Raw genomic sequence first — 16,056 nt, 5'->3', positions numbered from 1 at the left:
AGTTATTATGTTAAGTAATACTACAAGTAGAATATCATTATATTAGTAATAATGTAAAGACCATAGTTATTATGTTAAGTAATACTACAAGTAGAATATCATTATATTAGTAATAATGTAAAGCCATAGTTATTATGTTAAGTAATACTACAAGTAGAATATCATTATATTAGTAATAATGTAAAGACATAGTTATTATGTTAAGTAATACTACAAGTAGAATATCATTATATTAGTAATAATGTAAAGACACAGTTATTATGTTAAGTAATACTACAAGTAGAATATCATTATATTAGTAATAATGTAAAGACACAGTTATTATGTTAAGTAATACTACAAGTAGAATATCATTATATTAGTAATAATGTAAAGACACAGTTATTATGTTAAGTAATACTACAAGTAGAATATCATTATATTAGTAATAATGTAAAGACACAGTTATTATGTTAAGTAATACTACAAGTAGAATATCATTATATTAGTAATAATGTAAAGACACAGTTATTATGTTAAGTAATACTACAAGTAGAATATCATTATATTAGTAATAATGTAAAGACATAGTTATTATGTTAAGTAATACTACAAGTAGAATATCATTATATTAGTAATAATGTAAAGCCATAGTTATTATGTTAAGTAATACTACAAATAGAATATCATTATATTAATAATAATGTAAAGACACAGTTATTATGTTAGTTAATACTACAAGTTGAATATCATTATATTAGTAATAATGTAAAGACACAGTTATTATGTTAAGTAATACTACAAGTAGAATATCATTATATTAGTAATAATGTAAAGACATAGTTATTATGTTAAGTAATACTACAAGTAGAATATCATTATATTAGTAATAATGTAAAGATACAGTTATTATGTTAAGTAATACTACAAGTAGAATATCATTATATTAGTAATAATGTAAAGATACAGTTATTATGTTAAGTAATACTACAAATAGAATATCATTATATTAGTAATAATGTAAAGCCATAGTTATTATGTTAAGTAATACTACAAGTAGAATATCATTATATTAGTAATAATGTAAAGCCATAGTTATTATTTTAAGTAATACTACAAGTAGAATATCATTATATTAGTAATAATGTAAAGCCATAGTTATTATGTTAAGTAATACTACAAGTAGAATATCATTATATTAGTAATAATGTAAAGACACAGTTATTATGTTAAGTAATACTACAAGTAGAATATCATTATATTAGTAATAATGTAAAGACACAGTTATTATGTTAAGTAATACTACAAGTAGAATATCATTATATTAGTAATAATGTAAAGACACAGTTATTATGTTAAGTAATACTACAAGTAGAATATCATTATATTAGTAATAATGTAAAGCCATAGTTATTATGTTAAGTAATACTACAAGTAGAATATCATTATATTAGTAATAATGTAAAGCCATAGTTATTATGTTTAGTAATACTACAAGTAGAATATCATTATATTAGTAATAATGTAAAGCCATAGTTATTATGTTAAGTAATACTACAAGTAGAATATCATTATATTAGTAATAATGTAAAGCCATAGTTATTATGTTAAGTAATACTACAAGTAGAATATCATTATATTGTAATAATGTAAAGACACAGTTATTATGTTAAGTAATACTACAAGTAGAATATCATTATATTAGTAATAATGTAAAGCCATAGTTATTATGTTAAGTAATACTACAAATAGAATATCATTATATTAATAATAATGTAAAGACACATTTATTATGTTAAGTAATACTACAAGTAGAATATCATTATATTAATAATAATGTAAAGACACATTTATTATGTTAAGTAATACTACAAGTAGAATATCATTATATTAATAATAATGTAAAGACACAGTTATTATGTTAAGTAATACTACAAGTAGAATATCATTATATTAGTAATAATGTAAAGACACAGTTATTATGTTAAGTAATACTACAAGTAGAATATCATTATATTAGTAATAATGTAAAGACACAGTTATTATGTTAAGTAATACTACAAGTAGAATATCATTATATTAGTAATAATGTAAAGACACAGTTATTATGTTAAGTAATACTACAAGTAGAATATCATTATATTAGTAATAATGTAAAGACACAGTTATTATGTTAAGTAATACTACAAGTAGAATATCATTATATTAGTAATAATGTAAAGACACAGTTATTATGTTAAGTAATACTACAAATAGAATATCATTATATTAGTAATAATGTAAAGACACAGTTATTATGTTAAGTAATACTACAAGTAGAATATCATTATATTAGTAATAATGTAAAGACACAGTTATTATGTTAAGTAATACTACAAGTAGAATATCATTATATTAGTAATAATGTAAAGACACAGTTATTATGTTAAGTAATACTACAAGTAGAATATCATTATATTAGTAATAATGTAAAGCCATAGTTATTATGTTAAGTAATACTACAAGTAGAATATCATTATATTAGTAATAATGTAAAGCCATAGTTATTATGTTAAGTAATACTACAAGTAGAATATCATTATATTAGTAATAATGTAAAGACACAGTTATTATGTTAAGTAATACTACAAGTAGAATATCATTATATTAGTAATAATGTAAAGCCATAGTTATTATGTTAAGTAATACTACAAATAGAATATCATTATATTAATAATAATGTAAAGACACAGTTATTATGTTAAGTAATACTACAAGTAGAATATCATTATATTAGTAGTAATGTAAAGCCATAGTTATTATGTTAAGTAATACTACAAGTAGAATATCATTATATTAGTAATAATGTAAGGACACATTTATTATGTTAAGTAATACTACAAGTAGAATATCATTATATTAATAATAATGTAAAGCCATAGTTATTATGTTAAGTAATACTACAAGTAGAATATCATTATATTAGTAATAATGTAAAGCCATAGTTATTATGTTAAGTTATACTACAAGTAGAAAATCATTATATTAGTAATAAAGTAAAGCCATAGTTATTATGTTAAGTAATACTACAAGTAGAATATCATTATATTAGTAATAATGTAAAGCCATAGTTATTATGTTAAGTAATACTACAAGTAGAATATCATTATATTAGTAATAATGTAAAGCCATAGTTATTATGTTAAGTAATACTACAAGTAGAATATCATTATATTAGTAATAATGTAAAGACACAGTTATTATGTTAAGTAATACTACAAGTAGAATATCATTATATTAGTAATAATGTAAAGCCATAGTTATTATGTTAAGTAATACTACAAATAGAATATCATTATATTAATAATAATGTAAAGACACAGTTATTATGTTAAGTAATACTACAAGTAGAATATCATTATATTAGTAATAATGTAAAGCCATAGTTATTATGTTAAGTAATACTACAAGTAGAATATCATTATATCAGTAGTAATGTAAAGCCATAGTTATTATGTTAAGTAATACTACAAGTAGAATATCATTATATTAGTAATAATGTAAAGCCATAGTTATTATGTTAAGTAATACTACAAGTAGAATATCATTATATTAGTAATAATGTAAAGCCATAGTTATTATGTTAAGTAATACTACAAATAGAATATCATTATATTAATAATAATGTAAAGACACAGTTATTATGTTAGGTAATACTACAAGTAGAATATCATTATATCAGTAGTAATGTAAAGCCATAGATATTATGTTAAGTAATACTACATGTGGAATATCATTATATTAGTAATAATGTAAAGCCATAGTTATTATGTTAAGTAATACTACAAGTAGAATATCATTATATCAGTAGTAATGTAAAGCCATAGTTATTATGTTAAGTAATACTACAAGTAGAATATCATTATATTAGTAATAATGTAAAGCCATAGTTATTATGTTAAGTAATACTACAAGTAGAATATCATTATATTAGTAATAATGTAAAGCCATAGTTATTATGTTAAGTAATACTACAAATAGAATATCATTATATTAGTAATAATGTAAAGACACAGTTATTATGTTAAGTAATACTACAAGTAGAATATCATTATATTAGTAATAATGTAAAGCCATAGTTATTATGTTAAGTAATACTACAAGTAGAATATCATTATATTAGTAATAATGTAAAGCCATAGTTATTATGTTAATTAATACTACAAGTACAATATCATTATATTAGTAATAATGTAAAGCCATAGTTATTATGTTATTCCAAATCTTCTTCTTAGGATCTCCTCTCTGAAACATCAAAAATTTTATTCGATGCTACCAGCGGAAAGTTTTATTTGCGAGAGGTCGTTGTTGTAGTTCCGTCTTCTAGCCACAACTGGACAGATCGTCCCCATAAAGTGATCAGCAGCAGGTGGTATTCCAGAGCAGACATCAGAATCGGACCACCAAATGTCTTTTATAACAGTGCACCTTATACAGTCGGTTCAGGAAAATGTGGCCAGCAAGGACTTTTTATCTTCTTACCAACAGATTTTCTTTTGAAGCCTAACTATCTGGATAAATCAAGTAACCAAGCTTAATTATTTGGTTTCAGGATAAACTTTGTAACCTGCTTCAGATCTACAGTTATGACAGAAAGTGTTCGTACCCCTGCGTCGTGAGTAGTTTTTCCTCATAACTTAAAACGTATCATGATTAGGATAATAAAAGTATAGTATATTATAAATAATATACTAAGACACATCTACATAATTTTTTATATAAATTGAACAACAAATAAACTGTTTATAAATAAATAACCAAACATGGGGGGGGCAGAAAGTGTTCGTGTGTCTACTTTAATGGTCAGTTGTGTAGCCTTTCAGGTGAATTACTTGGCGCAATCTTTCCTCATATCCCTCCATGATCGTTTGACAGTACTCGACTGGTATTTTCTTCCATTCTTCTTTACAGAAAACCTCCAACTCTTGCAAGTTTCTCGGATGACGCTGATGAACCCTGGTCTTCAACTCATGCCAAACGTTTTCAATTGGTTTGAGATCGGGTGACTGCGATGGCCACTCCAGAACGCTTATATGGTTCCTCTGCAACCATGATTGCACATATTTTGATGTGTGTTTAAGGTTATTGTCGTGCTGGAAGATCTAACGATGCCCAAGCCACAAGTTCTGAGCATCATTCTTGATATAAGTACGAAATATATCAACGTACTCTTCTTTTTTCATGATTCACCAGAAGAGCTGAAGGAACCCCATAGCATGATGGAGCCACTTCCGTGTTTAACTGTAAAGACGGTGTTCTTTGGAAGATTTCGTGCCCTCTTCTTACGGAGAATATAGCGAACATCATTTTGGCCGAAAAGCTCGATTTTAGTCTTGTTTGACCAAAGAATACTGTTTCAATAAGTAAAGGGTTTATTTACATGCTTTATTGCATACCTCAATTGTGCTTCTAAATGATATAGGCACAAAATATGGAGTTCTACGAGGACGGCATGCTTCGAACCTAGAAAAGCATAACATGTTCGTAACTGTAGAGGTGCTTACTTCAACCCCAGTTTCCCTTACCAGTTTCTGTGTGTCATTACGTGTTAAACGATGGTTCCTACTAACTCCTCTGAGAACCTTCCTGTTGGTTCTCTCTGGAAGTTTGGTGGGGCGTCCGGAACGAGGGAGGTTAGCAGTTGATTCTGTAAGCTTGAACTTGGCAATTATGCTTTGAACAATAGATTTCGGCACATTTAGCTGTGTAGCAATACCGGAAAGAGACACACGATACTTGTGTTTTACAATAATTCGGTTTTTTAAATCACTTGACAGTTAGTTGTTTCCTGTTCACCATGATGACCAAGCAGATAGTGACGGAGACGGTGCTAACTAGCCGGAAGTACATTTTTTGCTGGCTAAATTCCAATAATTATGAACCCAATATCTAGTTCTGGAATGATATAATGTAGTTTATTCGCCAAACTAAACAAACTTTTCACAGGAATATCAGTTTTTTTCACACGTTCTGAACTGTACGAACACTTTCTGCTCCTCCTATTTTTGGTTATTTGTTTATAAACAGTTTAATTGTCGTTTAATTCACATAAAAATTATGTAGATGTGTGTTAGTATAATATTTATTATACAACATACTTCTATTAGCCTAATCGTGATACATTTTAAGTTATGAGCAAAAAACTACTCGGGACGTAGGGGTACGAACACTTTCTGTCGTAACTGTATTAGAATAAAGGTTCAGTTTGACAGCATGTTTAAGAGAAACAAGTTGTACTGTAATCGTTTCATTAATGTAGTACTCTTTTGTACTTCATTAATGCTACTTACCTGATTAAGTTAAATAACGAATCATTTACGTAATATTTCATGTTTTACTGAACAATAAGTGTATGTTCTATTGATGTAGATATTACTGCTCTAAAGGTTCTTATTTCGTTGGAGACAGTGTATGTTTTACTTGCCTATGGGATATGTTCTGCTGGATAGTGGTGTATGTTTTATTGGTATATGGGATCATGTTCTGCTGGAGGGTTATGTACGTTTTACTGATATATGGGATCAGTGTTTTGTTGGATGGTGGTGTACGTTCTACTAGTTTAAAGGATCAGTGTTTTGTTGGAGGGTGGTGTACGTTCTACTAGTTTAAAGGATCATGTTTTGTTGGAGGGTAGTGTACGTTCTACTAGTTTAAAGGATCATGTTTTGTTGGAGGGTGGTGTACGTTCTACTAGATTAAAGGATCATGTTTTGTTGGAGGGTGGTGTACGTTCTACTAGTTCAAAGGATCATGTTTTGTTGGAGGGTGGTGTACGTTCTACTAGTTTAAATGATCATGTTTTGTTGGAGGGTGGTGTACGTTCTACTAGTTTAAAGGATCATGTTTTGTTAGATGGTGGTGTACGTTCTACTAGTTTAAAGGATCAGTGTTTTGTTGGAGGGTGGTGTACGTTCTACTAGTTTAAAGGATCATGTTTTGTTGGAGGGTAGTGTACGTTCTACTAGTTTAAAGGATCATGTTTTGTTGGAGGGTGGAGTACGTTCTACTAGATTAAAGGATCATGTTTTGTTGGAGGGTGGTGTACGTTCTACTAGTTCAAAGGATCATGTTTTGTTGGAGGGTGGTGTACGTTCTACTAGTTTAAATGATCATGTTTTGTTGGAGGGTGGTGTACGTTCTACTAGGTTAAATGATCATGTTTTGTTGGAAGGTGGTGTACGTTCTACTAGTTTAAAGGATCATGTTTTGTTGGAGGGTGGTGTACGTTCTACTAGTTTAGAGGATCATGTTTTGTTGGAGGGTGGTGTACGTTCTACTAGTTTAAAAGATCATGTTTTGTTGGAGGGTGGTGTACGTTCTACTAGTTTAGAGGATCATGTTTTGTTGGAGGGTGGTGTACGTTCTACTAGGTTAAAGGATCAGTGTTTTGTTGGAGGGTGGTGTACGTTCTACTAGTTTAAAGGATCATGTTTTGTTGGAGGGTGGTGTACGTTCTACTAGTTTAGAGGATCATGTTTTGTTGGAGGGTGGTGTACGTTCTACTAGGTTAAAGGATCAGTGTTTTTTGGAGGGTGGTGTACGTTATACTAGTTTAAAGGATCATGTTTTGTTGGAGGGTGGTGTTCGTTCTACTAGTTTAAAGGATCATGTTTTGTTGGAGGGTGGTGTACGTTCTACTAGTTTAGAGGATCATGTTTTGTTGGAGGGTGGTGTACGTTCTACTAGGTTAAAGGATCAGTGTTTTGTTGGAGGGTGGTGTACGTTCTACTAGATTAAAGGATCATGTTTTGTTGGAGGGTGGTGTACGTTCTACTAGGTTAAAGGATCAGTGTTTTGTTGGAGGGTGGTGTACGTTCTACTAGGTTAAAGGATCAGTGTTTTGTTGGAGGGTGGTGTACGTTCTACTAGTTTAAAGGATCATGTTTTGTTGGAGGGTGGTGTACGTTCTACTAGTTTAAAGGATCATGTTTTGTTGGAGGGTGGTGTACGTTCTACTAGGTTAAAGGATCAGTGTTTTTTGGAGGGTGGTGTACGTTATACTAGTTTAAAGGATCATGTTTTGTTGGAGGGTGGTGTTCGTTCTACTAGTTTAAAGGATCATGTTTTGTTGGAGGGTGGTGTACATTCTACTAGTTTAGAGGATCATGTTTTGTTGGAGGGTGGTGTACGTTATACTAGTTTAAAGGATCATGTTTTGTTGGAGGGTGGTGTACATTCTACTAGTTTAGAGGATCATGTTTTGTTGGAGGGTGGTGTACGTTATACTAGTTTAAAGGATCAGTGTTTTGTTGGAAGGTGGTGTACGTTCTACTAGTTTAAAGGATCATGTTTTGTTGGAAGGTGGTGTACGTTCTACTAGTTTAAAGGATCATGTTTTGTTGGAGGGTAGTGTACGTTCTACTAGTTTAAAGGATCATGTTTTGTTGGAGGGTGGTGTACGTTCTACAAGTTTAAAGGTTCATCATGTGGGGTGTACTCATTCCTTTACTTTATCTGTTACTTAAGAATGTTATTTAAAGCATTAATATCAATGTTAAGGGATGTTCTAACCCAACATTTGATTACTGATGTTTTACAGATGTTCTGTTCCACCAGTGGATAACGTACAGTAAAGGGAGTTGTGAAAATAAGAGACGAGGATTGGTATGAATTTATCACTGATATCATGTTGAATAATGTTGACAAGTGGAGAAAAGGTTGATTTACGTACATCTATTAAGAAACGTCTTTAGACAAACATTTGCTAAGCAAAGAACGTATTATTAACAAACTTTAATTAAAAGTAGCTATTTGAATTAATGCGAAGTAATATGAGTAAAATTCAGTGCACAAAACGCTATCAGATAATTGGGTGTAACTTTGGAAAATGATTTTTATAAACTATGACGAGAGTAATAATGTAACAACATGTGAGTTTTCAGAAGAAACAGAGTTACGTTAATAGTACAGTTAAAGCTAGCACAATAACATTATGACAATAATATTATAATACTGTCACAATCCTAGTAGTTCCAACGAAGACAATGTAGTTAAAGTTAGTACTATAACATTACAACAATAATATTACAATTCTGTCACAATCCTAGTAGTTCCAACAAAAGACAGTGTAGTTAAAGTTTGTACTATAACATTATAACGATAATATTACAATTCTGTCACAATCCTTGTAGTTCCAACAAAAGACAGTGTAGTTAAAGTTAGTTCTATAACATTACAACAATAATATTACAATTCTGTCACAATCCTTGTAGTTCCAACGAAAGACAGTGTAGTTAAAGTTAGTACTATAACATTACAACAATAATATTACAATACTGTCACAATCCTAGTAGTTCCAACGAAAGACAGTGTAGTTAAAGTTAGTACTATAACATTACAACAATAATAATACAATTCTGTCACAATCCTAGTAGTTCCAACGAAAGACAGTGTAGTTAAACTTAGTACTATAACATTACAACAATAATATTACAATTCTGTCACAATCCTAGTAGTTCCAACCAAAGACAGTGTAGTTAAAGTTAGTTCTATAACATTACAACAATAATATTACAATTCTGTCACAATCCTAGTAGTTCCAACGAAAGACAGTGTAGTTAAAGTTAGTACTATAACATTACAACAATAATATTACAATACTGTCATAATCCTAGTAGTTCCAACGAAAGACAGTGTAGTTAAAGTTAGTTCTATAACATTACAACAATAATATTACAATTCTGTCACAATCCTAGTAGTTCCAACGAAAGACAGTGTAGTTAAAGTTAGTACTATAACATTATAACGATAATATTACAATTCTGTCACAATCCTAGTAGTTCCAACGAAATACAGTGTAGTTAAAGTTAGTACTATAACATTACAACAATAATGTTACAATACTGTCATAATCCTAGTAGTTCCAACGAAAGACAGTGTCGTTAAAGTTAGTTCTATAACATTATAACGATAATATTACAATACTGTCACAATCCTAGTAGTTCCAACGAAAGACAGTGTAGTTAAAGTTAGTACTATAACATTACAACAATAATATTACAATACTGTCATAATCCTAGTAGTTCCAACGAAAGACAGTGTAATTAAAGTTAGTACTATAACATTATAACGATAATATTACAATTCTGTCACAATCCTTGTAGTTCCAACGAAAGACAGTGTAGTTAAAGTTAGTACTATAACATTATAACGATAATATTACAATACTGTCATAATCCTAGTAGTTCCAACGAAAGACAGTGTAATTAAAGTTAGTACTATAACATTATAACGATAATATTACAATTCTGTCACAATCCTTGTAGTTCCAACGAAAGACAGTGTAGTTAAAGTTAGTACTATAACATTATAACGATAATATTACAATACTGTCACAATCCTTGTAGTTCCAACGAAAGACAGTGTAGTTAAAGTTAGTACTATAACATTACAACAATAATATTACAATACTGTCACAATCCTAGTAGTTCCAACGAAAGACAGTGTAGTTAAAGTTAGTACTATAACATTACAACAATAATATTACGATTATGTCACAATCCTAGTAGTTACCAACGAAAGACAGTGTAGTTAAAGTTAGTACTATAACATTACAACAATAATATTACAATTCTGTCACAATCCTAGTAGTTCCAACGAAAGACAGTGTAGTAACACCATTTTATTTACAAGTTTCTACTCTAACATTGAAAACCAAAATGTAGTAAAATAGTGTTTACTCTATCTTCTTACGGCGGATCTATTAATAGTTTAAAAACAAAAGTTTTAACTAAAACTCTTTATATTTTGTGATACAGCACATTTTGACACTTATCACTGGTCTATTTGTTTCATAATTATGCATTCTTCTTGTACTTAGGTGACATCTACTTACAACGGCTACTGCAGTGAAAATAAAGGAATTGGTTTTTACGACCTTACGGAGTCACAACCCAGTCTTACTAAGTACACAATTATGGTTATATTAAACAACGCTCTCTAGTGATAAACTGGGGAGAATTTTAACATGGAGCAAAGTGTAAAGAGATAATTATAAATATCCTAATATTAGTTTCTAGTCTTCCTGTGTTAAGTCTATCAGTGTAGAACAATCTCTTTTTTCTGTTAAATTAATAAACAATTTTTTTCAGACTAAAATATTTTGAAACTCCCACATTCCGTGTTGTCCAAGCAGACAAGTCTCCACGATGTGTACTTATTCTTGACACTTCCGGCAGTATGCACGTAAGGGCCATCTCATTTCTTCTTGTTGTCACTTATTTCTCCATGTTTCGTAATTAATTTATTTTTTTCTTTTAATGTTAATTTCATTAACCATATCATTCAGATTTTCAAATATGTGATACTCATGTTATCTGGTTTTTATTATATAATTATTGCTAAGAGGATTATTTTGCGTTCTCTGTCTAACATGTGAATATAAATCTCCCTTAAATGTATTAGTGAGCTGATCAAATTTCGTGAGTTGTTATTGGGATTACGACCGAAAATATTGTTATCAACTAAGATCAGTTGTAGGTAGATTGCTTTGAGTAAGAAATGAATGATTAATTTGTTTAATGGTGAATAAACTGAAACCCGGGGTCCATCTTTGTGTCAACATATTAAAGTTAAATCACATCGTACTGCAGAAAAATTAAACTGATAGTCTAGTCTATAAACAGTAGTAAACTGATAGTTTAGTCTATAAACAGTAGTAAACTGATAGTTTAGCCTACAAACAGTTTAACTCATGATACAGTTCACCAAATATTTAAACAAATTAATTTTTTTTCATCTGCTAACAGATGGCTCCAGTGGCACGGTGGGCTAACAACGCTAGAAACCGTGGTGACCAGAAGACAGATAGTTTATTGTATGGCTTTGTGCTTAACTTCAGACAAACATAGCACATAGTTTATTGTATGGCTTTGTGCTTAACTTCAGACAAACATAGCACATAGTTTATTGTATGGCTTTGTACTTAACTTCAGACAAACATAGCACATAGTTTATTGTATGGCTTTGTGCTTAACTTCAGACAAACATAGCACACGTAATTCTTTCACATTCTTTGAACTTTTATTTATTCAAGTACAAAACTGTCCTCCATAATTATATTTTGATGTTTAGAGGAACCCGATGATTAAACTACGAGAAAGCGCTGCAAGGTTTATCCGGAAACTGGAAGAGGGAACGTTTATTGGAATTGTGAGTTTTGGATTGAACGCAAAGATAGAGTTGGAATTAACGAAGAAAACCAGGGAAAACGAGGGCGACATCATTGAGAAGATGCCCAAAGAAGCAAAAGGACCAACAGCGATAGGTGATGGGCTACAGAAAGCTTTAAAGGTAATTGGCTTGAGGACCAATAGCAATAGGTGGTGAGCTATAAATATGTTTAAATATAGGATTGAAAACCATATGGACTAGAAAAAAATTAAAAGGAACTGAGTTGAGAACCTACAACTACTGATGACGACAGTGCTGAGCAAGAGAAAAGCTCGACATTAACTGATTTTTATAATCTGTAACAATGAAGAAGCTACTCGTAGGCTGCAGAAATGTTCAAAACTAACTAAGTTCATAATATATAACTGATCATAATGTAGTAGTGAGCACAGAAATGTTTAAATCTCACCCAAGTTCTAATATATAACTGATCATAATGTAGTAGTGAGCTACAGAAATGTTTAAATCTCACACAAGTCCTAATATATAACTGATCATAATGTAGTAGTGAGCTACAGAAATGTTTAAATCTCACCCAAGTTATAATATATAACTGATCATAATGTAGTAGTGAGCTACAGAAATGTTTAAATTTCACCCAAGTTATAATATCTAACTGATCATAATGTAGTAGTGAGCTACAGAAATGTTTAAATCTCACCCAAGTTATAATATATAACTGATCATAATGTAGTAGTGAGCTACAGAAATGTTTAAATCTTACCCAAGTTATAATATATAACTGATCATAATGTAGTAGTGAGCTACAGAAATGTTTAAATTTCACCCAAGTTATAATATATAACTGATCATAATGTAGTAGTGAGCTACAGAAATGTTTAAATCTTACCCAAGTTATAATATATAACTGATCATAATGTAGTAGTGAGCTACAGAAATGTTTAAATCTTACCCAAGTTATAATATATAACTGATCATAATGTAATAGTGAGCTACAGAAATGTTTAAATTTCACCCAATTTATAATATATAACTGATCATAATGTAGTAGTGAGCTACAGAAATGTTTAAATCTACCCAAGTTATAATATATAACTGATCATAATGTAGTAGTGAGCTACAGCAATAAATCTCCCCAAGTTATAATATATAACTGATCATAATGTAGTAGTGAGCTACAGAAATGTTTAAATCTTACCCAAGTTATAATATATAACTGATCATAATGTAGTAGTGAGCTACAGAAATGTTTAAATCTTACCCAAGTTATAATATATAACTGATCATAATGTAGTAGTGAGCTACAGAAATGTTTAAATCTTACCCAAGTTATAATATATAACTGATCATAATGTAGTAGTGAGCTACAGAAATGTTTAAATTTCACCCAAGTTATAATATATAACTGATCATAATGTAGTAGTGAGCTACAGAAATGTTTAAATTTCACCCAAGTTATAATATCTAACTGATCATAATGTAGTAGTGAGCTACAGAAATGTTTAAATCTTACCCAAGTTATAATATGTAACTGATCATAATGTAGTAGTGAGCTACAGAAATGTTTAAATCTTACCCAAGTTATAATATATAACTGATCATAATGTAATAGTGAGCTACAGAAATGTTTAAATCTTACCCAAGTTATAATATATAACTGATCATAATGTAGTAGTGAGCTACAGAAATGTTTAAATTTCACCCAAGTTATAATATATAACTGATCATAATGTAGTAGTGAGCTACAGAAATGTTTAAATCTTACCCAAGTTATAATATATAACTGATCATAATGTAGTAGTGAGCTACAGCAATGTTTAAATCTCACCCAAGTTATAATATATAACTGATCATAATGCAGTAGTGAGCTACAGAAATATTTAAATCTTACCCAAGTTATAATATATAACTGATCATAATGTAGTAGTGAGTTACAGAAATGTTTAAATCTTACCCAAGTTATAATATATAACTTATCATAATGTAGTAGTGAGCTACAGGAATGTTTAAATCTCACCCAAGTTATAATATATAACTGATTATAATGTAGTAGTGAGCTACAGAAATGTTTAAATCTTACCCAAGTTATAATATATAACTGATCATAATGTAGTAGTGAGCTACAGAAATGTTTAAATCTTACCCAAGTTATAATATATAACTGATCATAATGTAGTAGTGAGCTACAGAAATGTTTAAATTTCACCCAAGTTATAATATCTAACTGATCATAATGTAGTAGTGAGCTACAGAAATGTTTAAATCTTACCCAAGTTATAATATGTAACTGATCATAATGTAGTAGTGAGCTACAGAAATGTTTAAATCTTACCCAAGTTATAATATATAACTGATCATAATGTAATAGTGAGCTACAGAAATGTTTAAATCTTACCCAAGTTATAATATATAACTGATCATAATGTAGTAGTGAGCTACAGAAATGTTTAAATTTCACCCAAGTTATAATATATAACTGATCATAATGTAGTAGTGAGCTACAGCAATGTTTAAATCTCACCCAAGTTATAATATATAACTGATCATAATGTAGTAGTGAGCTACAGGAATGTTTAAATCTCACCCAAGTTATAATATATAACTGATTATAATGTAGTAGTGAGCTACAGAAATGTTTAAATCTTACCCAAGTTATAATATATAACTGATCATAATGTAGTAGTGAGCTACAGAAATGTTTAAATCTTACCCAAGTTATAATATATAACTGATCATAATGTAGTAAGTGAGCTACAGAAATGTCTAAATCTTACCCAAGTTATAATATATAACTGATCATAATGTAGTAGTAAGCTACAAAAATGTTTAAAACTAACCAAAGTGTTCATATATAACTGGTGGTGATGTAGTAGAGAGCTACAGAAATGCTTAAAACTAAGTAAGTTGTTAATACGTAACTTAGGATGATGTCCTAGTGAGCTACAGAAATGTTTCAAAGTAACGAAGTTGGTAATATATAACTGGGAATGACGTAGTAGTAAGCTACATAAATATTTAACCCTAACTACGTTTTTAATATATAACTAGGGTGGGTTAGTTGTGAACTACTGAAATATTTAACACTAACTTTGTTGTTAATATATAACAGGGGGTCATGTAGTATTGATCTGCAGAAATGTTTAAAAATAACTAAGCTGATAATACGTAAGTGAAGATGGTGTAGCAGTGAAGAAGAGAAATCCTTAAAACTAACTACGTTGTTAATATATAAGTGGAGGTTACATAGCACTGAGCTGAAGAAATCTTTAGAACTGAGTTGATAATATATAACTGGGAGTGATGTAGTAGTGAACAACAGAAATGTATATAACTACCCAAGTTGTTAAAATAGTATCAATTGTGATATAGTAGTGGCACACAGAAATGTTTAAAACTAACAAATGTCTTAACATACAACTGGTGTTGATGTAGTATTGAGCTTTAGATATCGTTAAAACACAGTTGATAATATGTAACAAATATCTTAATATACAACTGGTGTTGATGTAGTATTGAGCTTTAGGTATCGTTAAAACACAGTTGATAATATGTAACAAATATCTTAATATACAACTGGTGTTGATGTAGTATTGAGTATCGTTAAAACACAGTTGATAATATGTAACTAATATCTTAATATACAACTGGTGTTGATGTAGTATTGAGCTTTAGATATCGTTAAAACACAGTTGATAATATGTAACAAATATCTTAATATACAACTGGTGTTGATGTAGTATTGAGCTTTAGGTATCGTTAAAACACAGTTGATAATATGTAACAAATATCTCAATATACAACTGGTGTTGATGTAGTATTGAGCTTTAGGTATCGTTAAAACACAGTTGATAATATGTAACAAATATCTTAATATACAACTGGTGTTGATGTGGTATTGAGCTTTAG

At 29.7% G+C, this 16,056-nt stretch overlaps 1 protein-coding gene across 1 annotated transcript in view; it reads left to right on the top strand.

Moving 5' to 3' along the window:
• Positions 1 to 4,258: 4,258 nt before the first annotated feature.
• The window catches only part of LOC143256385 (calcium-activated chloride channel regulator 1-like), a 57,076-nt gene continuing 45,278 nt past the window's right edge, over positions 4,259 to 16,056 (top strand). Inside the window, exons 1-5 of the mRNA XM_076513564.1 lie at positions 4,259 to 4,542; positions 8,558 to 8,622; positions 10,838 to 10,923; positions 11,109 to 11,202; positions 12,091 to 12,309. Of these exons, the coding sequence (XP_076369679.1) occupies positions 11,197 to 11,202; positions 12,091 to 12,309 (225 nt within the window). The 5' untranslated portion in view covers positions 4,259 to 4,542; positions 8,558 to 8,622; positions 10,838 to 10,923; positions 11,109 to 11,196. The remainder of the gene's footprint in view (positions 4,543 to 8,557; positions 8,623 to 10,837; positions 10,924 to 11,108; positions 11,203 to 12,090; positions 12,310 to 16,056) is intronic.

Source organism: Tachypleus tridentatus, chromosome 7 (genome assembly GCF_004210375.1).
Source record: "Tachypleus tridentatus isolate NWPU-2018 chromosome 7, ASM421037v1, whole genome shotgun sequence".
NCBI classification, from domain to species: domain Eukaryota; kingdom Metazoa; phylum Arthropoda; class Merostomata; order Xiphosura; family Limulidae; genus Tachypleus; species Tachypleus tridentatus.
This window is presented reverse-complemented; position numbering and strand designations above follow the sequence as displayed.